Source organism: Dermacentor andersoni, chromosome 4, assembly GCF_023375885.2.
Source record: "Dermacentor andersoni chromosome 4, qqDerAnde1_hic_scaffold, whole genome shotgun sequence".
NCBI lineage: Eukaryota > Metazoa > Arthropoda > Arachnida > Ixodida > Ixodidae > Dermacentor > Dermacentor andersoni.
The window spans coordinates 119,939,706-119,961,635 of record NC_092817.1 but is presented as its reverse complement, the minus strand read 5'-3'; the positions used below and the strand labels follow the sequence as shown (position 1 = coordinate 119,961,635).

General features: G+C 48.7%; 1 protein-coding gene across 1 annotated transcript in view; it reads left to right on the top strand.

Annotated features, from left to right (window-relative positions):
- Positions 1-3,846: 3,846 nt before the first annotated feature.
- The window catches only part of Sdc (Syndecan), a 125,036-nt gene continuing 106,952 nt past the window's right edge, over positions 3,847-21,930 (top strand). Inside the window, exon 1 of the mRNA XM_050184643.2 lies at positions 3,847-4,170. Within this exon, the coding sequence (XP_050040600.1) occupies positions 4,102-4,170 (69 nt within the window). The 5' untranslated portion in view covers positions 3,847-4,101. The remainder of the gene's footprint in view (positions 4,171-21,930) is intronic.

Genomic DNA, 21,930 nt, shown 5'->3' with positions numbered 1-21,930 from the left:
GCCCTACATATTAGATGTCCTGCCTGAGACAGCGAGCGAGAGAGGAAAGACAGGGAGGTTAACTAGAGGCGAGTATCTGGTTTGTTACCCTGCACTGCGGTGGGGGATATGGGAGTTGGAAAGAGAACAAATAAACTCTATGTACAGACTACCACCAGCATATACGTTAAACATCTTGTGCGTGCTGCTGAGGTTGTATGGGCATGCACTAGGGCAAAGAAACCACGTAACCAAATACACAAGCTGCATTTGTTTACGCATTACGAAGCTTACATAACATACAAATTAATTACATTAACATACAAATAGGGGGTGGGGAGGGGGTGGTCATACTGTTTAATTTTGCAATCTTACTCGCTCTCTATTCGTAGTCTGCATGTCGTTGTTGAAGGTCGCGGGCTCGAATTGCCATCCGTCTGTCTTGCTGACCGAGTCTCCTCACCGTGTTTCTGCAAGTGAGTGCACACTTGTAGGCCTTATAACTCCCTATGAGCACGGATTTAAATAAGATGGAATGTACCTGCGATGGCAGAGGGAGCTTTTTCAAACGAGACCACTTCTGCTCGGATCGACAAACGTACTGCCGAGCTGCGCCTCTTTGAACGTCGTGCAAGGGGCTAAATTTAGTTTCGATCGCGTCATGCGTGGCGTGACAACAGCGCCATCTGTGCACGCGAACTGTAAATGATTGAGTAATGGCTTATTTCCTCTATACATGACGATATACTAATGTAAGCCGTGTGGACAGTGTGGTTGCAAACATATAAGCGATGAGAACAAAAGTTTTCGTTAAATGCGGTTTTCGCAAGCGACCCCTTATGCTGGCCGAACTGAGAGAAGTTTCACACAAAATTATAGCTACGCCTATAGTGACATTGAAAGTTGCGTTGCAAAACAGGTGTTAGTGTTAACAAATTGTTTTATTTTATTTCTAATCGTATATGTTATCTGTGAATTTGGCGTTATGTAAGCGGGATGGAATAAAAAATTTTTAGCATAATAGAACGGGCTGTCCAGTGCGACATACAATAGCTTAAGTGCTTTTGTGGATTTGCATGATGTAGTACTGTTTTGTGTCGAATTAAAGAATAAGAGAGGTAATTTAGGCACTATTATTAAAGAGGTATTATTATAAACGAATAATAATAAGAGGTACTGGGATCGATAGCACCGTCATCGGATGTCACGTTGTAGTGACTGTGTAGAACACAGCAGCTAAAACTGCGTATATTGCGAAACTGACTCTTTATTGGGCACAAATACAGGCTACACTCAAAGCACTACGATAGCGGCGAGCACCGTCGGCGATCGGCCAAATCTGATGAGCGGGTCAAGCGCGTCGGCTCTTTAACATGAGTCATCGAAGGTCCCAGAGTAATCGCTAGTGCCCGTGTGTCTTCCAAGGAGTACCACACAATTCGCGTCGCGCATACATTCAGATTACACAAGGTTTTTTTATTGATTTATTTATTGTACCTTCAAGGCCCGAAGGCTCAGTGACAACAGACAACGGATAGAACCGTCGATAACATTCGAGTAACTTACGATACATGCAGGCACGTACTGCGCGGAGTGATCACTTCTAACATTTCTTTAGCCAGTGAAAAGCGGTCACCAGAGAAAGGTAACCAAGTACACGTGTAAAAACGAATATACAGGTATTTTTTTTTAGGCAATACAGATTTTTTTTATCAAGCAGCTATGACCGTAAGACACCTGTCGTCTTAGCATACAAGCTCTACGGCGAGACGGAAATTGCCGCAGCTGTAGGGTACTACAGTATGGCGTATGTCTTCAAGGAGGACTCACGGCTGCCGTATTTGATACCGAAAGCCATGAGATGGACTGTCACATCATGCAGGGCTTCCGATGCGCTACGGTGCCTTGCATATATTGCGCTCATTTCTTCATCAAGCTATGCATTGCCCAAGCTGACTGCTTTGGCGAAGTTGTAAAATGACAAGCAGTTTACAGTAATCAGGAACTGCGATAGTGTGGGATGATCATTTGACCCACCTGATTGTCGGACAATCCCGAAGAAATTCTCTAATGGATCCTGGCTGAAACAGGATCCTCAAGAGAACTGCTTGAAAATGCACAGAGAAAAAGTGTCGAAATACGCATGCTAATTTTGCAATTACGTGTTACACTTGAAGAAAATGTACCAATGCAAACCTACTCTTTTGTAGGCAGATATCACTCAAACAATACATGAATATTATGCAAAGAGACTGGTTACCTTATTTCTAAGTGCCGCAGGATGAGCAATCTATTCGATATAGCAAAAGTTATTAATTACAAAATTATTTACGCAGTATGCGTGTTGCAAACCGACAGTACAGTTATTTAAATGAATTGCTTATTTAATGATCATAAGCTTTAATTACTTGAGGTATTTCAAAGTTGGAAAATGAGAATCGATTAATTAAGTAATTATTTAGACGCATTCAGCTGTTTAATTGCGGCGACTTCGCTGTGTATAAATCAAACCGGAATACCTCAGGGAAAATCAAGTCATTATTTTAAACAATGCGTTGTTTGAACTACATAAACTACAAAAGAAATCACGAACAACACAAACTTCGACGTACGCACTAGCGGTGTGCAATCAGCACAACCGACAACAACAGGAATGAGCGACGGATTGACGGATGCTTTCGGCGGCGCATGAGCGAAGTGACGTGGTTTTATTGCATATTCCGTGGCCTTACTTCAAACGCCTAAAGAAGAGAGAGAGAGAGAGAGGGAAAGGAAAAATAGGGAGGTTAAGCCGAGATTATCTCCGGTTGGCTACCCTGCACTTGGGGAGGGGCAAGCGGATGAAATAGGTGAGAGAGAGAAGGATAAAAAAGATAAAAGAAAAACCTAAACACACACACGCACGTACACACGAACTGTTTCTGTGGGCACTGTCACGCAGCCCGCAAAGGCGTTCCTAGTCTTTGTACAATAAAAAAAAAAAAAAAAAAGATCACCACGCAGCCTGTACGCTGCGAAAAAAATTGGATCAGCCGTTCCTGAACCTACAACGTAAGGAAACGCACTTGGTCCTAAGGTGAATATTACATTTTTTTAGCAATTTATCTCAGTTAACTATGCGGAATATAAAAAAATATTTTGAGGAACGCAACATGACGGCAACCCGCATATCCTTGGTTTCACCCATTTTAAAATCCTCGGTTCAAGTTACGTGAAACGTTCTGCATATCTGGGTATCTGGCCGTCACTTCCTGAGCACTTCCGTCAAAATAGGGCGATTTCAGAATTCCTAGCGCAGGTAGGACAATAACGAAGGCGTCCACATTAAGCTTGGAATGAAAAAGAAGCCCTAAGTTAACGTAGAGCCATCTACGAAACAGTAATAATGCGTGATCCAAGATCGCTCGTATGCTTTGCATTAGGTACGCGTTAACGAATCCCGAGTCTTCCATTGCTACGTCCCTCAAAATCAGATTGTGGTCCTGGCGCGTAAAACTAGGGAACTTATTTATTTTAATTTGTCGAACAAATTAATCTACATTTTCAACTTTAAAATTTCAGCGTGAAGTAAAAAAAAGAATACTTGTAGGAATGAATCGCTTGTAGATAACGTGAAATCTGAACCAGTAATAAAGAAATGAAGTGCGCGAGAATAAAGCATCGCACATCGATTTTCTTTGTAGCGCTTTTCTTTTTTTCAATTCCCCAGAAAAAAAACCACCACACGAGCCACAGCCGCGCTCGAGAAAACGAAACTGAAACCGTTCTAGCGGAGGCGGGCAACCCTGTATTTAAAGGCTCTTTCGGATTCCGTGAAGTGCCGACAGGCGGAGCGAGGCGTGTGCCGCGGAGCGCTGGTCGGATGAAGGCGTCCCTCCGTCCGCAAAACATCCGCTAGGCGGCTAGGCCTCTTAGTAGCGCGGTTGAAATATCAAGAAGCGGCAATGGTGACTGAATAGTTTGCTGGTTGTGCGTGTGCTGTGTGTTGCTTATGGTCGCAAGTGGAGGGCGGAGGTGGATACTCGATTCCTAGGTGGAAGCACGCCATCGCAGCCCACTGCTCGCCCGGGGAACTTTCGTGGACCGTCTTACACGGATTATCATCTACGCCTAGTCGGAGGAATGTGGAAAGCGACGCTTGTTATCCTACTACTGCTCGCCGTCAATGGAGTACTACTCGCAGCCGAAAAGGTACTGTGCCCGACAATTGGACGCTTCCATTGAGCTGTCGCTTCGCAAATTGGCGTGTCGCGGCAGCCTCCCTTTCACGGTAGCGTCGGCTACTTTTGACCGAAGCCGGGTTGCGCTTACTGGAGAGCAACAGCTGCGCTTGGCGCAGTTTCTTTCTCTAATGCTTTGCCAAGGTTAGTGACCGAAGCAAGGCAGCCGGGGCTCACGCGCGCGCGAGACAGTTTTCAAAGTCGTGAAGTTTTACCAGTGTGCCCTCTTGCCTTGACAGGCGATGCTGCTTTCGCGGGTTCTCGAGCGTTCTCAAAGCAGAAACCGGAGGTTGTTTAGCTGTTCCCGTGAGCCGCGCTGGGCACTCGAAAAAGCTGCTGCCGGTTTTGTTAGCTTCGGGGCGTTATCAGACGCACTTCGTGCTAGCAGTCATTCCGTTGTGGCACTGTGCCGCCGCTGATAAGCGAGCCGAGCACAGTTTTCTGTCGTGTTTTGCGGCGCTTTGGCTTCTCGTTCGACACACCCTTCAAGAGTCGTCGTTCTGTCTCACGCCTCCCTCCCTTGAAGGGCCCCCGACGGACGGGGATTGCTAGTTTGGGTCGGCGTCCTACCGGCGGCAATGCGTTGCTAGCCGTCGTAACGTAGCGTGTTTGTTGTGCGTCCACGAAAGCGCGTAGTTTTCGGTTATGTTCGAGTGCTGTCTAGGACCGTGTAGTTCGTGACAGTCACCGCGCAACTCATGACTTCCTCATTTATGTAACCCGGCTTTGTTCGAGACATTACGTTAACCTGAACTCCGCTGCCTAAGCCTAATGCCTGCTTTGCTATCGATTCAATAAGCCGAGCGCCCTTGTTTTCACTGCACACGTTTGCATGATTTGTTCGCAAGCACCGGGCGTTTCACTGAGTATTATCTAAACATTGTACGGCGCATCTGTGATGCAGCCTAGGGCTCTGAATGCGATAACGGCGCCCCCGGTTGCGTTGTTGCAATGAGCTGTCATATCCTTCTGCTGCTGTACTACACACGCCGGTGTTTGCTTTCCAACGGCACACGCTGTTCGCGGGTTGTTCGTGCTCCGCGTAAAAAGGCACTAGCGCACATGGACGCCATGTGTGCCGCCGGGAATCGTCGTGCCGGGTAGTTGGGTGCATCGCTTGCGCGCGTGCAGCAAGCCGGTCCTGCGAGGGCGGAGCAGTTCGACCACGCTGTATTCCGGCCCGGCCCTAAATGGAGCGGTCTCCTTCTGAACTGATCAAATTGGGTGCACTGGGTCGCCGCGCAGCTTAACGGTAGCCATCGGTTACCTGTCGGCTTGTCGCTTCTTCCCGTCTTTTGTTGGTTCCTACTTCACGCCTGGCGGTACTTGGGCCATAATCCTATTACCTTCTCTCGTGCCTGCTTGCCTAGGTGACTGCCGACAGGCGCGTCGGACGTAGCGCAAGCTTGTCTCGTATATCCTTTGTTGGTATTTGGCTTATGTCCGCCTTTCTTTTTTTTTCTTTGTTCGCGCTGGTAAGCTGTGCTCTCTAAAAGACGAGCATAGCAGTAGCAGACGCAAGCTTGGACGCGAGTGGCAATATTGTCACTTAAGCGACAGGCCACCTTTCCTTTGACTTTAAGACATCAGGCCCGGCAATATCGCAAGTTGTACTGCTAGTTGTGGTGCTAGAGCGTGATCTAGACGGTTTTTGCGCCTCTTTTGACATGGGCGCCTGTACTACACAAATGAGCAATATCTGAGCTCAACGGTATACGGGATCTTATACGGCTGTCGCGCAGCGCACTTTTTATCGCGATGAAGCCCGACCCAGCTCGAAGTTCTCGATCGCGATTGGTTCCTTTGCGCAAAGGAGTCAATCGTGGTCGAGAATTTCGATCCGCATCGGGCATGATCGCGACCGAAAGCGGTTCTGCGACACCGGTATTACCCACGCTTGTTTTTTGGTAGTTCTATCCGCTTTGGTCTTGCACTGTCCTTGAACTTTAAGGAAAGCACAGGTTACTCAGGCGCATGACAATGATATTCAAATCGAGCAGTTTCACTTTAAAACGGGGTTCACTCGTTATCATCGCCCATTGACGTTCATTTGGATCCAAGTGGTATAACACTGCGAGGTCTGTCCAATTGTTGAAAATGCTGCATTCGATTTCTTTTCTTTCTGCCAAGATTTATACGAATGACGGACTTAGACATTATTTTTAGTCGCCGTTGTGCCCTTCGGTGAACTAATTTCACAAACACTACTTTTATTTACGGACTTCGGAACAAATCTTGCAATTGGAAAATTAAAGCCAATTAGTGGTGTTGGCATATGTGAACTTGACAGAAATCCTGAGATCGGCACCGGTTTTGAACCATACTGTTCTCAAACTTTCGGTGAAAAGCTGCGTTCCGTTCTACGCATTACGTTTCCACAAAACATTCTTTGAAATTAATGAGAGCAGCATTCCGGGCAAGTTGGTAATCTATTACTCAAGTAATTCTTCGAGCACTGCGGGTGAAAACACTCATGTTTTCTCGGCGATCTTGGAAAAGTCGAATATATCTATAAACCGACGGTAGGCTTATCCCTGAATATCGGTATTAATATTTGTCGCAAGGCACTCCAAAAAATTGGCTCTTCAACCAACTCTGCGTTGTCATTCGCCGTATCTCCGTGATGGTGCGTTCACAACGTGCCATGTACCGACCAGCGCTATACTTTGCCTGCGATGCTTCCATAAAAAGAAAAAAACGGGGGGGTTTAACATCTCGTAATCTCTCCCAAACGTCTCCAAATAAAAATTTTTTTTCATCGTTAGCGAAGTCGTTGGGAGAAGCGGCACAAAGATGGCGTGAAATTTTTTTTAGGTCTGGGCCAACACTAGCTTCTCGCCTTCCAATTAACTGAACGCATAATCCGGGTCGTCCGCCCGTTCCTCATTGACACGGGACAGAAAGGAACTTCTCAAAAGTGATTACAGTGGGTGTAGATATATTTCAGCCACTCGGGCGAATTCTTTTCTTTTTCGCTTCCAAAATGTCAACTAACTTTAGTTCTCCGGAGCGTCGTGCCTTTGCCCTTCACATCGTGGCGTTAATTGGATTACGGCCTCCACTTAGTGCCGCGCGCGCCTCTGTTCGCGATACCAGCGCACTATTTATATGAAGGCCTGCACTTAGCGGTGCTCTTCCGAGACCAAGGCCGGGTTGGTCTTGCTGTAGGCGTTCCCAGTAAATGGTAATCTCTCAGCGAAACGATGGTCTGGTTGGTCTTTGCGCGGCCCCTATATCAGCCGGCAGTGTGGCGCATCCTTGGGTAGACGCACCGAACAAAGTTGGCCGGCCAGTTTCCAACGATGTTGTTGGGACTACCTCCCCCCCCCCCCCCCCTTGACTCTCCTCTCCCCGTGTCCGTCCGGACGTTCTCATTAAATCTATCGCGCCGAATGAGCCATGGTACTTTTTTCCTGTCCACCTTTTTATTTTTCACGTCCTCATTTGCACGATTCGAGCCGCCTTATCTGACAGTCCAATCCAATCTAGTTCACGCTCGATCAGTTCCAAGCTCGGCAACAACGAGATTTCTCGTTTGTGGTGTTTTTGTGTCCGGGGGCCGGTGCTCACTCGGTGTTGCCGCCTCTCGTGCTTGCTTTTCCGGGTCCGGCGTTTTCGGCCCCATGATTTCCTGCCAGCGTTCATTTGCTTCTCTCCTAACATCTCCAGTAACCACTGATGGCCTTGGCATTCTCCCTCATCAGCGTGTGGGCAGTGTTTTCCTGCTTGAGAAAAGCGTAAACGCATACGTAGCGGCTGTTAATCATGCATTAAAGATGAACAATATACAAGTTTAGTTTAATATAGTATTATCTCTATCTTCTTTAAGGTCGCGGTAATAGGTTCATTAGAAAAAAGAATGGACGCTAGTTTCGTATATTTTTTAACATTTCGCGCCGAATCCATGGGACGGGGCATCAGTGTGACGTCAAAGTATATTTCCTCTACTTTTAGTCGTTGTGGCTTAATAAATGTTCTTCAAGCTAGCCAAGTTCAGTCCTGGGCTGTATTGTAGAACACATTGCAGTCCGTTACTATAGATAAGCAGTTAACTATGGGCTTCACTGCGACTGCGTGATGCGGTAAAGGCGGCGGCGTTGCCACACTTCTCCCGTCTTTTCTAGCATATGTATACCATGCCCTCCCTTTATGGTACGAGCAGCTTATTTATTTTCCTATTGTAGAAGGGCAATTTACTGGTTCAGTTATTTTTTCTGTCTAACGTCTCATTAATATTTATAGCCTTTTTAAACCAATTGGCACGCGAACTTACAAGGCTCTCCAGTCTAGAAATGAGCGCGATTGACCGATGCGCACACGTAAACGGCGCCGAAGTAAGAGTGTGCATTTATAGGCACCTTATACTGAGAAATGTTGAATAGAATTAGGCTGTATTAGTGTAATGAGCTTCCGCATTAGCAAAACGGCAAATCGCGCTGTGACGGAACTTTTGCTGTAAGCAAGAAGGGGGCGTTAAGAACACGAGTGGCGCCGCCGCCGCCAAGCTCCCGCACCAACTCGCCGTGACGTCACAGAGCACTCGTCCGCACCAGGGCGGTCGAGGGCGTATTGGCAAACGCTGCGTACACTACAGCCGGCGAAGCTTTCGGAGCACTGAAGTCGCTCTATCTTGTGCGTTCTGTTGTCACGTCTCTTTGCGTATGGGAAAAACCAACCGGTTCAACGGCGCGTTCTCGCAAGAGGTTGTTGCCTCGCAACATGTCTATTCAGCTGCGAATACCTTAGGTTAACCGTTCTAGTTGCGTATACGCACAAAAAAAATTTCGACAACAAGCTTGTTTGTTGGATTCGGCGTATTCCGAAAGCTTTTCATACTGGTTGAGGAAAGCGTATACCGTGTGTGTGTATATAGTCATGCAACCGTCCTGGACTGTGTGAAATGTTCGCTGTGCCCCCACTTGACTCTCATTACTTTCTACACAGGGCAGCGCTGCACTGACAAGTTTCTCTTGTCTGAAATGGTGAATCGCGTTCACAAGAAACGTGCGTTGCGTTTTCGGGTGTGTTCGAGTTCTGTCCCAACGCGTGACTCCCGCATTCCCCCGTTTCATGACTATACACCACTACGCTGCACAGCATTTCTTGGGGGACCACCTAGAAGTCGTCGAGGCGCAATCGGCGTCCCATCAGCCGACCTCGCTCGCGCCTGTAGTTGGTGCTGATGAGTTTCCTGCGTGCTGATCGCTTTCGCGGCCCCATCTTTTCCCCCCACGTGGGTCGGCTACACTATCCGCATCTGCTGCCCTCGACGATAATGCGCAACAACTCGGTTCGGCGCCGATGCCATGACTGACCTTATCTGTTTGCTTGTTTGCTTACTCGCTCGCTCGCTGTCTTGCCGTCATCTCGTGCATCTTCGTCGCCGCCGGTGTGCTTACGCGTGCGAGATTAGAGACGTCGCGTACTCTCCCCCCCCCCCCCCCCCCCATTTTCTCTTGGGGCGCTTAGCTGATGGGCGCTCCTTACCCCGTTCGTGCGGTCTCTTTCCTGCAGCACCGCGATGACGCAATCTTAAACTTTTGGGATTTAGTTTAACTTTTTTGACTGCTGGATGGTGTGCTCGGCGGTAGTGGCAAATGCGCAGTTTAGTTGAGTAGAACGTTCTGTTTTCTTTTTCTTTTTATCGGAAATCGCGTTTAGCCCTCGCTTCTGTGCACATGGTTGAGTTACGCTATAAGCGGTGTAACAGCGTTTGGTGTACTACTTCAAGGCAAAGCATTGCTTCATTCTCAGCCCGTTTTGCCGACTGCCGGCGTTCGAATTAGGGGTATTTTAGGATTGTATACTACGCTAAAAATTTCGAAGACGTAGGAAGGGAACTTACTGAAGCAATGAGACGAACATTGCCACATTTCTTCAGACAGGCTTGCTTACTTTTTTTTTTAATATTGCAGAATATAACATTAGATTAGAAAGTTCGGCTATTCGAAAAGCCAGTTCACTTCCTCCAATATTACATTCAGTGCTGTCTCCAAGTTTGGATTCCACTGGGCGCCTTGTAAAATGCACAAATTGTGAAAGACAACTATACCATTCCTTAGATTACAACTGGCACTTGAAAAGGCCGATGGACCTTCTTTGTCACATTTGTTTCCTCGGGCTCCGGTAACTATAGTAGCCCTTGATATTCGGTTCTTATGAAACGTTGGAATGACCCCAATATCCAATTTTTCGAAATGAACTTCCAGCCGTAAAATCGCCAGTCGATTCGTACTCGCACCGAGCGTTCGCGCTCCCGTATTTCGGCGCCATTTCCGTCGCGCTGGATGTTTCTTTCGGGCCCGAGCGGACCCTTTGTTTAAAATGCTACCTAGACTGACCATGCGTCTAGATTTTTGGCCTCTGGCCGTTAAAGTTTGGAAACTGCCCCGGTGAGGAGGGGGCTGCTATAGCTACTAGCGGATCTAGCTGCCAATTGCTTGGCGTACAAGTGCCCGCCTCGTTTTAAACTTTAGGGTAAATGTGCTGCATTGTTCTGTGGTGTCAGTATGTCGCTTATCGCTGTTAAACACCCGCCGCGGTTGCTCAGTGGCTATGGTGTTGGGCTGCTGAGCACGAGGTCGCGGGATCGAATCCCGGCCACTGCGGCCGCATTTCGATGGGGGCGAAATGCGAAAACACCCGTGTACTTAGATTTAGGTGCACGTTAAAGAACCCCAGGTGGTCGAAATTTCCTGAGTTCTCCACTACGGCGTGCCTCATAATCAGAAAGTGGTTCTGGCACGTAAAACCCCATAAAAAAAATCGCTGTTAAACGTAAATGAACAAGGCGTCCAAATGCAGCAGAATTAGCATGTCTATAGGCGGCACCAAATCCAGTCTTGCATCAAGCGATGGTCTGTTATTAGGAAATACTGCCAAGCGTCGTCGCCACTTATTGTCGTTGCGTCTTTGCTTCGCAAAATGTGTGGATACTTCTAATGTACAAGGCTGGTCGGGGAATAGGTTGCCAGCTTTGTTGCACGTGGTCGTATAGCTGCGATTACGTTCGGACCGGGCACGTTTCACGCACATCGCGCTATTATAGGCGCGGGGCGCAAAGGTGGCTCGTGTTGAACGATCCTACATCGTTATAACCCGTCATATTCGAGGCATCGTTAAATGCTCTTATTTCCTTGATCGCGACGCGTTCGCTGCCGTGAACTGAAGCGAGGGAAGGTCAGTAAAGCTCTATAGGCTGAGCGAAGTCACTTACGCGGAAAGTTACTCTGTAATTGCCTATGAAGCGTCCAACGATGTTGTCGCGGTCTCTTCGCTCACGCTTGAAACGCTGCAACACTTCTATCGTTGAACTGGCGGATGTGCGTCAGAGCTAACGTCGGCTCGTTCCTTACGAAGTATTAGAAGTGTAACCGCATTTAGTCCGAACGTATAGCACCGTTTGTGTTTTGAGTCAATCGCTTTTAGGTGTTTCAGTTTATAGTGATGCAACTCCCAGGGCGACTCCTCGCTGGAGCGATGTCTCACTATTCCGTTAATCTACCAATAGCTATGGGCCTCTTCCAGGGTACGCTATTCTGGCCTTTCTCCGCATTCTTTTCCATTGACTTCGTTTTCAGGCATCTGCCTTCTATACGGGGCGGGCAGTGTCGAAAGAACCTCTGCGTGGCGTGTAACGTTACGCTCAATTTTTTTTTTTAGTCCTTGACAACCTTTCTCTCCCGTCGTATTGCTCTGCGCAGAGCACTTCGCGCGGGCCATAGAACGGGGGTGCCCAGACATACTTCAAGGAGCCGTTGCTCCAGAGCTGCTGCAAAGATGCGTGAGCTCTAGGCGTTGCCGCGCATAGCTAGCCTTTTGACTAGAGCTCCCTGTTGTGTCGGCAGCGGCAGGCAAGCGGGGGGCCCCGACGGGCGAACGCGCGGCTAGCGCCGGCGCAGTAAAGGAGACACGGAGCTAACTGCTCCCGATGAAAACCTGAACGAAGACTCCGCCGACCCGCGGCTGTTTATTACTTATAAAGGCTTCACACGCTAGATGACACCTCCCGATTGGTCCAAGCTTGTCACATGACAGAAGGGGGGTGCGCCATCTAGCTAAACAACTACAAAACATACATGTACGATGACACAGAGATCTGACAGGGGGCGACACTATACTACACTCCCTAACTACGAAGATGCAGAAGTTAATGAAGACCGTCCGATTCGGAGAAAGCTAGCGCGACATATCATCTGGATCGCATCATCGAACAGCTGGCTGCGAGCCGCAGCTATATATACCCACGAAGAGCGGCGCGTACCACTCGCGAGGTGCAGTGCGTCCACACCTGCGCATGCGCGAGCTCGGGTCCCTCCTCTCGGCCTTCTCTATAGTTTGTCTCGCTGCAGACTAACTTAAAACCCGAACGCCGGCACTCATTATTCCGCCGCACTGTTCTTACGATAGTTCTAACAGGCTCTCGATTTCCTTTTCTATTTTTTTTTTTTTTTCGACGCTCGGTTTAGTCAACGCTGCGGCTTCCCGGTGTTTCGATCGTTCACTGCAAGTCGAAACAATTCGGCACTGCAGTGCGAAAAGTGGCAAGTGGTGATGTTCCATTTCAATTCCTCGCCGCAGCTGACGCCTGAAGCTGGTCGCTTTGAGAGCGCGCGTAAGGGCGGATGTATTTTGTCAAAATAGGGGGTGTGGTCGTGGCGGGCTCTAATGCTCTTCTCCTGCGAACGTCGCTAACACGCGCACACGCACGCACGCGCGCCTGCATGCCCCTCTGTGTTTTACCGTGATTGCTTCGTCTTTCTTTTTTTTTTCTTCGGTCACTACAACGCTGCATTTTTGATCCCTCTTTCACGACGCAGCCGCCGCGTTCTTCTATTCAGGAAATGCAAAGTGCCTGTTGTTGGGGCCGTTCCTCGGGCGACCGCGCAAACCCGCGCTTTGTCCAATGTGCTTGCCGTCCCTGTCAAGTCCAACCGCGCCGCAGCCCGCGGAGCGGGCTCATGCTATCCCGGTGGACGCGTATGAAGGGGGAAAAAAGAAAGAAAAAGAAACTCTGTGCAGAGTTGTAGGTTTTCTTGCTCGCAGCGTAAGCGCCCCTGCCCCAGCTTTCGCCGCGATCTGCCAGGAGTGAACTTCTGCGAGGACTTTTTTCATTTCGTTTCGGTTCTACAGACGTGAACGCCGATTTGCGTGGTCGAAAAATTAAAGGGAACCGTGTGCTTTCGACTTCACAATTTATCGAGCCGACATAATCTGCAGCACCGCTCCCGAGGGTGCCCAGCCTTTATGACGCGTGAGAAAAGTTGTCGCGGCACTGCGCACGCACGAATATTCGTGCGCCAGTGGCCTTGCGAGCAGAGTGTGACTTTGGCTTTAGTGTTGCAGCAGTTAATAAGGTACGTGCTCAGCTCAATAATTTGCCACATCACGATCGCGGTTCGGTTTGGAAAATACTCCATACCAAATTTGATGTATGTTTAGTAATAATATAACCACTATACTATGGCCAGCAGTCCGGCGTCTGGTCCTCTTCGACATGAGCTGTTACCACGCACATGGCGAGCGAAATGGCAGCTGCCGTCTCACTTCGTAGGACGACGAGGTGTCCCGCGGACTTCCATTTAATACACTGCGGATAACTTCCTAAACCGGTGCGTGTGGCACACGAACGTGCGGACACTGCACACAATTTGAACGTGTGCGCATCGCTTTGAGCGTAAAAGTTTAAAAGAGTGCGCGTTCACGAAGCCGGCGAAAAGGAAGGTGTACACGAAACGCGACTTGTGTAACCGTTCATAGCCCAACCATATCTTCACTGTTTCAGAGTTGTTTACTCATACCAGGAAAGTCCGCGCTAAGTCACTGTTGTGCAAATTTGGGCCTCGCGAATCGTAAACTGTTCCGAATGTTCTGCCGCAACAACTCGCGAGAACACACGGCGCATGCTCGACGATCGGAGTGCGACGCCGATTGGAGGTTATTTCGGGGACGCGGTTCTCAACTGCGTAGCAATTAACCGTGGCAGAATCCGAGCGTCGAAGTCCTGGCATAATTATACGCCGGTGTCTTTTGTGATCGTCGAGCATTCATCAGTGCTCAGTGCAGTTGCCAAGTTCGTTGGTCCTGTACCTGCGTCGTTTCCCTGCCCTGCGCGATGACTCGGCATCATTAGGGGGAGCCGGCGTCCTCCAGGGCGTGTATAAGAGTGGTCGGGGACGTTGCCATGGAGGTACGTTGATTGTAAACACGTGCAGACTTTGTAGACTGTTCTCGGTATGCATTAGAATGATTGTTTGCTGGGCCTGTTATTCCATGCTTGAGGCGAGCAGCCCAGAAAAGGAGACTTCATACTAAGGTAAAGAAGACGAACGCAGCTCTTTTCGTACACTTCGCTGCTAGCTTTAGTCAGTTTGGGTCACCTGCACTAGTGGCTTGGTGCCAGTTACGTTGTTCTGTTGCACTCAAGATGGCGGTTTGGAATCGCAGCTGTTCAGATGCGTGTTCCTGTAATGTAGTCAGTGGAAAAAGATTCAAGATGCACGAGCTTCTAGATAAATTTATTTCGTACATGGGAATGGATGAGCAATGGCTGGTGGCAGCAGGGTATGAGTGCTGGTTCTTGGATCCTTGGGGGGCATAATTCAAAGCCACTGGAAAGGCAACAAGTTATGAAGAGTAACAGGTTATTTTTATTGGACTAATCACATAAGATAACAAACTGGCAAAGTAATTATTCACACATTGCAGACTGTAATATGACAGCACATTTCTCTGTATCTCTTCATACTACTCAGGTTAATTTACTATAACACAGCGCTTACTAAACGTACAAAAATAATTTCACATTCCTCACGTCGACTTAGGCTGATCGAACAAGTAACATATTGCGGGCGGTAAATGCTGAAGCTATCGCAGCTTTCTGATAAGCGGGATCGCACGGTGTTTTCGCTTACTACAAAACAAAGAACACCAGCGCGTCAATCGACTTTACGTGAAAAATCAGAACGCAGACAAAAAAAAAAAGATACGAAGCAGGGAAACCAGGGTGCAGCGGGCAAATTGTACCTGCTAGTATTCATTCTTTTCTGAACTTTTCTGGAGCCGCATAGTCAGAACAATCATACAAGCAACAAGGCTAAATGAGTGAGTTGTTCAGTTAACATTCTTGGCCTATATGCGCAGCGCGACACTGACATGTCGTCCTTTCTTTGTACCGCGTCTGTGTCGCGCTGCACATATACACCGAAAATTGCACAACAACCTTTCATGCCAGGCGTACGCATTTCAGCGTGTACAGGAGTGTTACTCGCGATAAATGTCGCTTTATTGTAAACAAGTCGAACTCATCTCTGTAAATAAGGCGAAAGGACCTCGCTTATCCTGGTCCCTTTCGGAGCCGGCCGGTCTCGTACGTCCGCACGGCACCGCGTAAAAGCTTTGCTATACCTTCCGTGCGATTTGCGCAGTTTGATGCGCTGCAACCCGTCATACTGGAATACAAGTGTCAAAATGATCTGCTTCTTAGCACTTAACCAAAGTCATTAACTTAGTATCCTCGAATACCGTACTTGCAACCCGGAGCCCATCGTTGCTACTCACGCTCGACGGTCCGCTGATTGCAATTTCGATGGCACAGACGGAAACGAGTCGGCGCCGTTTCCGTAAAGTTGGCTTCGGAGCGCGCAATTGATCATTTGACGTCATTTTTGCACCATGTGATCGCGCTCGGCGAATAGCGGTGCGAGCGGCGCCGGAAAAGTAATGAGCAACTCTGCTTGCTCCCTGCGGGAGCATATACAGGAACGCTACTTTCGCCCACTCTGCTCCGTCGAGGCACGCACATGGCATGGCGCCGCAGCCAATGGCAATGCGAGTTTAGGTGCCGTTTCACTGCGACAGACGACAGACGCCGGCTATTTGACGCTTTCGCATCAATAATAATCCGCTTCGGCCCGTCATCACATGTCAAATATTGGAGGTGTCGCCTCGGTACAGATATTCGACTTGCTGAGTCAAATAGTTCATACGCTGTAACCTTTCAACGCGCATATGTATACAAGCTAAGATCAAATAAGCAAGGCAGAGGCCGCACTTATTGCATGCGCTCAAGTGTATGCAAGAGTGTGCGTAACTTCTCGTGTTCCCTCTGTGCATTGCAGGCCTCCATCTCAATATTTTTTTTTTCAGAATATGTCACCGCCCACCAACTAACCATGCTGTGCCCCTAATGCGGAAGTAGTAAACGCTTCGCCAACGTTGCAGTTTTCGGGGAAGCGGCGGAGTGGTCGTAAACACGCAGTCTCGCGTTGACCATTAAGTTGGCGCCAGCGTGTGAATCGATAATAGTGCTCTTAGTATTGTTTTCCGAGGTGACAGTGACCGTGGGCCTCAGACTTGAAATGGTTTGTGTATAATCTATTTCGATGTTTTCAAGCATTACCGCGGTACGCCTCCTGTGTAGCCTTCTACAACACGCACAATATAGAGCGGGCTAAGAAAACAATGGCGGCTGTACAATAGTGCCGCGTGATAGGCTTTCTTCACATTTTGTTATCGCTTCCGTCCCGCCGTCATATCGTTTCGTGCGTCGCAGCTCGAGTTCTGGCATCATACCAGCTGCATGATGCGCGCCTATTGTTATTGAACCCGTGTTTGTTTTGTTTCACTTAATTACCAGGTTTTTAGAAGTGTACGACAGAATACGCAAGAAATGGAACATTGAACTCGAGGATTTGTAATTGAGCCAATGTAAAAAAGAAACGCATGTCAAGAGTTGAACGGAAGAGTGCAACGTATACAGTCCACCACAAGTTCACGGTCCACCGGACCTCGACTATACTATCTCAGCCATAGAACCTACTTCGTTCCTCATCCGCGGCTCAATAGAGCTCAAGCATTGACGCTCCGTCTACTACAAACGAATACGTATCCTAACCCGTCGCTCTTCCATAAAATCTATCCGGATACTTACACCAATGGTATTTGCGGTGATAAGGAAGAAATAGCCACGTTAGAACACATGCTCTGGCGGTGTGCCCAGTCGCGCTCTGTCATCGATAACAGCTCGGCCAGGTGGGAGGCGGTTCTGCGCAGCCCTCTTCTGGCTGACCAACTCTGGGCTGTCCAGCAGGCCCACGACGCGGATGAGAGGCTCGGCCTCCCGGTTCCCACGTGGAAGCGGCCCGGCCGCTTCGTGAAGACTCACGATCTTCAGGACTTCAATAAAGTTTTACCATACCATACCGGATCTCGAAGTGCTAAATTTCCAAGCACTCTGCAACATTAGCCATTAACACAGTACATGACAATGTTGTTCGCTGGAAAAGCGAATACCCGGCTGCGGCGTGTTTAGGCTGCGGAGATGTTAAACGTTTTCTCAGGTCCCGCGTGGTCCGTAGAATTTCGTGCTTGGCTGTACGGGCTTGGCGCAGCGAGGTAACAGTGCCAAAACCCCGTGACTTGATGTTCGGTCGGGTTGCACGCAGACTGAGTGCTGGCGCAAAGGTGTGTCCCCACGCGTCAAAATGTGAGGCTGCGAGAATTCTGACAGCGGAGGTGCAAGCAGGCTTATTCCGGTTGCTTCAGGCGCACGAATGATCTGGCGCGCGCTGTTAGCGTAATTGTATCTAATTTCGCGCGGAAGGCATGGAAGTTATTCAGGTGCGATGCTAAATTTTTCACCATGATGTGAATGGCGAAAAGGCAGAAAGTCGTTTTACCGTTACTTCAAAGAACTGGAACGGTCTTTTTCTTGACAAAGGACGTTTTTTTCTCCTGTATACCCGCCTTTTCTTATTTTTTTTTTCTATAAGCTGCGTGTTCGAAACAGAGCCGTGGATAGGCGTGGAACGGGAGACGGAAGACCAACACCTCGACACTGCCTTTTAATATAGCTAGCCTTCGTCTGCAGAGTGGCGTCCAGCAATAGGGACCCTTGAATATTTCAACGCTGTCTTCCGTGGAAAACTCTACCCGGGAGTTGCATTTCGTAATTCGTCTTCCGTTATGTATAATATACGGCGAAACTGCCGGCTTCGCAGCCACACAATTCATGACGTCGCGTGCTCTTGCAGGAGCGTCTTGATTTCTCCACTTTCGTCGCCCAGTGATTGACGTTCCCCACGCGTCGTCTTCTACTCGCGTGACATCGTGGTAACGACGCGGTGCACGTGGGCTGACGCGGAGTCTTATCTCGTGTTCGCTTTTGCTGCTGCTGGTGGTGCTTCGGCTGCTGTTGCATGGCTGGGAGGAGTGCGTGCGCCAATTTGGAAAGCCCCGACGAAATCAGACGCTCGTGTGGCGGCGCCGGTTGCAGCGCGGCTTGTTTATTGGCGACACGCTGCTGCCGCCTGGAAAGATGTTCCTTTGCATTTTTTTTTCCGCACTCGCCGTTACGGAGGCCAATCTCGTCCAAGTCTAGAGCCGCGTTTCGCACGCGTCATCTCAACTATAGAGAAATAGGGAGAGGGTGTAGTGATATATTGTACATGCTGCTCACTTAATCTGGTCTCCCTCCTGTACCCCCTCCCTTTCTCTTGCTTTTTTTCATTTCCCAACTATCTTGTCTGTGCGCTTTAGGTCTTGGCGTATTTAGCGCAATCGCCGAGCGAGCTTGCCTGCTCGCTTGCCTACTCGCGGCTGGATGTTTCGCTGACCTTGCTAAACGTTTTCAGCCCTCCGTCAGGGCTGTTTCCATCGATTACGGTGTAACGTTATGCCCGCGGTCCCTGCTATATTGTAGCCTAGCTATAGGCGTCGCGTATAGTGGCGCCCTGTGTGCTTAGCTGCGTCGTTACGCAATGGTGCTGACGCTGTCAAATTTCGCAGTATTATCAGATTCTTCAGTAGCTGCATTTGGGGCCAATTGGAGCTGAGACGACTCTCGACGATACTTCCAAAATATCCAGTAGGGGTCCAGAATAGCACCCCTGGTGGGTTCAACCGCATGGCTGCATTCCACGACGGAGCGGCTGCCGGCTAAAAACTTATCGCACCTTCGCTTTCTCGTCTTTACGTGAAGTGTACACGGGCGAACATTTCAGAATGTCTGATCTGCTGTTCAGTGTATATTCAGTGTTCACTGTGCTTCCAGTTGCCGATCAAATTGGCGTCGCTCTATACGACCTACTACAGCCGCCTGGTTAGCTCAGTTCGTAAGGTGACCACCCCAGAAATGCGTTGGTCCCGGGTTCGATCCCTGAATCAACAATTTCTCCTCAATTTCGGCGCTGTCCTTCCGAGAAACCCGTATTGGTGTCCTTTGCACCTTCGTGCTACAGTCGGGTGAAAGTTCCATTTCAAGAACCTTCGATCATCCACCTTACGGGTTTCCGCAGGGGTGCTTTGCTATCAACTATGACAGATGGAAGCCTTCGCAGCATCTGAATCGATGATTGCATAAAAGCTGCGCCGTGATATGCTGATATAGATGCAACACTTTTCCGAAACCGCGCCACCGTTTCTGTAATGCGCCGCCGTTCGCAGTCATTTTTGTTCCTTCGCTGAAAAGCTGTTCTCAAGAGTGTGCTATCGACGGGGCGAATAATGCTTTCCGCTGCTCCCGTGTTTCGCCTTAATTCTCATTACGCACAGAATTGCGCTGACTCTAGACGTCGACCCTATAGCGTTTATATATTTCTTGTTGTCGCATCCGAGCTGGCATCGTGCCAACAAGGGGCTTTCGTGCGGTATTCCAGTTAAAAATATACCTGCCTTTCTTTTACTCTCCCCGCTGTGTACCGTCATTTAATGACCCGCGATGTAAGCATCTGAGCGCCACGACTTGGGCCGTACGCATATAGTAAACAATGCGACGAAACCGACCGTGTGCTTCGATCGAAGTCCGCGCCTCGCTGTTCGAAATTATTTATCTCGGATGAGCTATTTGTTTACGGGGCTAATGACATACCAGGTCCCCGACTGGGCATAGCCGCGGACCCGCAGGGTGAACTTTGCCTGCTTGGTGAAGTTCGAATCAATCTATACATATATACGGAAGCACCGCCTTCCGGCGATTGTCTCGTTCCTTTCCCCATTTTTGTTTGTTTTTGTTTGCTTGTTTGTCTGCGTTTGTGTCGCGCGCCTCGATCATTCTGCGCCGCAGTTTTATTCACTATACCATCGCCGCTGGTCTGCATGGATTGCCCATTACTCCGCACTGTTGCCCGCTGCTTTGGGTTTCCTTTGGCTTTTCCTAGCTTTCCCTTTTTTATGAGCGCCTCGTTCATTTCGCCTTCGTCGAGTGTGTTTTTGTTAGCCGCTCTTAGCTTGGGCGTCAGCGAATGAGAATAAAATGCGAAAAAAAGTGATAGAGCAGATCGTCCTGTTCGAGCTGCCCCACCCCTCCTCCTTCTCTTCTGCGCGCGAACAAAAGCGTTCCGCCGTGGCATCGACCGCGAGGTCTGCAGTGCATGGCGGGCTGCATCTGTGGTGCGTGTACGGCAAAATAGCGGGAGTGCAAGGGCGGAAGCATGCGAGGGAAGTAGTGAATCATCGCAGCATAAGGGAAATTGGGAACGCGAGGCGAAGGCACGAGACGCCTTCTCCCTCGCCATCTTTTCTTCAAGCCCCTGCCCCCTCCCTCCCTCCGGCCTCTCCCGGAGCATATCAAATCCAATCTACTTCTCGCACCGTCTTTGGTTTATTTTCTACTTTTGGCTCCGTGCCGACACGAGTGTCGTACCCGCTAACAAATTGCCTCTCCCTATGTTCGCCGTACCGTGACTCTGGGCTTGCTTTATTGCGTAATTTTACCTTTACGCGATCGCTACGGCGGTGACATCTTGCGCTTGGAAGCGGCAATCCCTATTCGCCGTGCTAAAGCGCTATAAGTACTAAAAGATAAGCACTAGGAAGATGCCGATGGTGAAAAGAAGATAAACAAATGGTTAACTCGGTAGCTTAAGCAAAGTTCAAACGCAGGGACACTGTCGGTGCCTTGCAGTGTGTATCGGCGAATAATTTTCAGTTCTAAAAATTGTCTAACAGACAGCACAATTCTAGTCAGTGATATGGTCTACTGGAAGAGGCGGACATTACTGGCACAAGAAATTGAAATGCATAATCGACGAATTCAAATAATTGAGTAGTTAAGTTTGACTAATTGCGTAGTGACACATTCAGTTTACACATTCTAACGGGTGAGACTGCCAGGCATATCCACTTGAAAAGAACTGTTTGGATGACTCCATTTACGAGATATGCGCCATCACACTTGCAGTAAAGGAGAGCACTGTCGTTCTTTTTATTTCACAAAGCGTCGTTTTTTTTGTGTGTGCATTGAAACACGAAAGTAACGGGAACGCAAATGCATTTCTCCGCAAAGTTCAGAAATTAATGTCTCGAAACTGGTGCCGTCCTGAGAATACGTTCCAAGTGTATCCGCCTTGCGAGCTCCTTCACTAGAATTCGTAAATTTCAATATGTGTCCTAAGGTAATTCGTTAACACTTAATTAGTGAACGTTTGTTAGTAGATTATGTATTTCACGTTTCTGTGCAAGTAATGTCCGGCTCTTCGAGTAGACTGCAGCTCATGGACTAAATCGTGCTGTCTGCCACACAGTATGTACAAATTTTTGAGTGTTTGCTGAAACACCCGGTGTACATGTATGCATGAATCCTCTGCATAACCTTGTGCGAACTCTAATGCTATACTCGCAGTAACTAAATGCATCTTCTCGCGCCTGTATCGCTCCGCTAACTCTGTTATATCTGCACATCGTGCCACTACAAGCACTCGTTAACTAGAGCTATATCTCTTCACTCATTTTA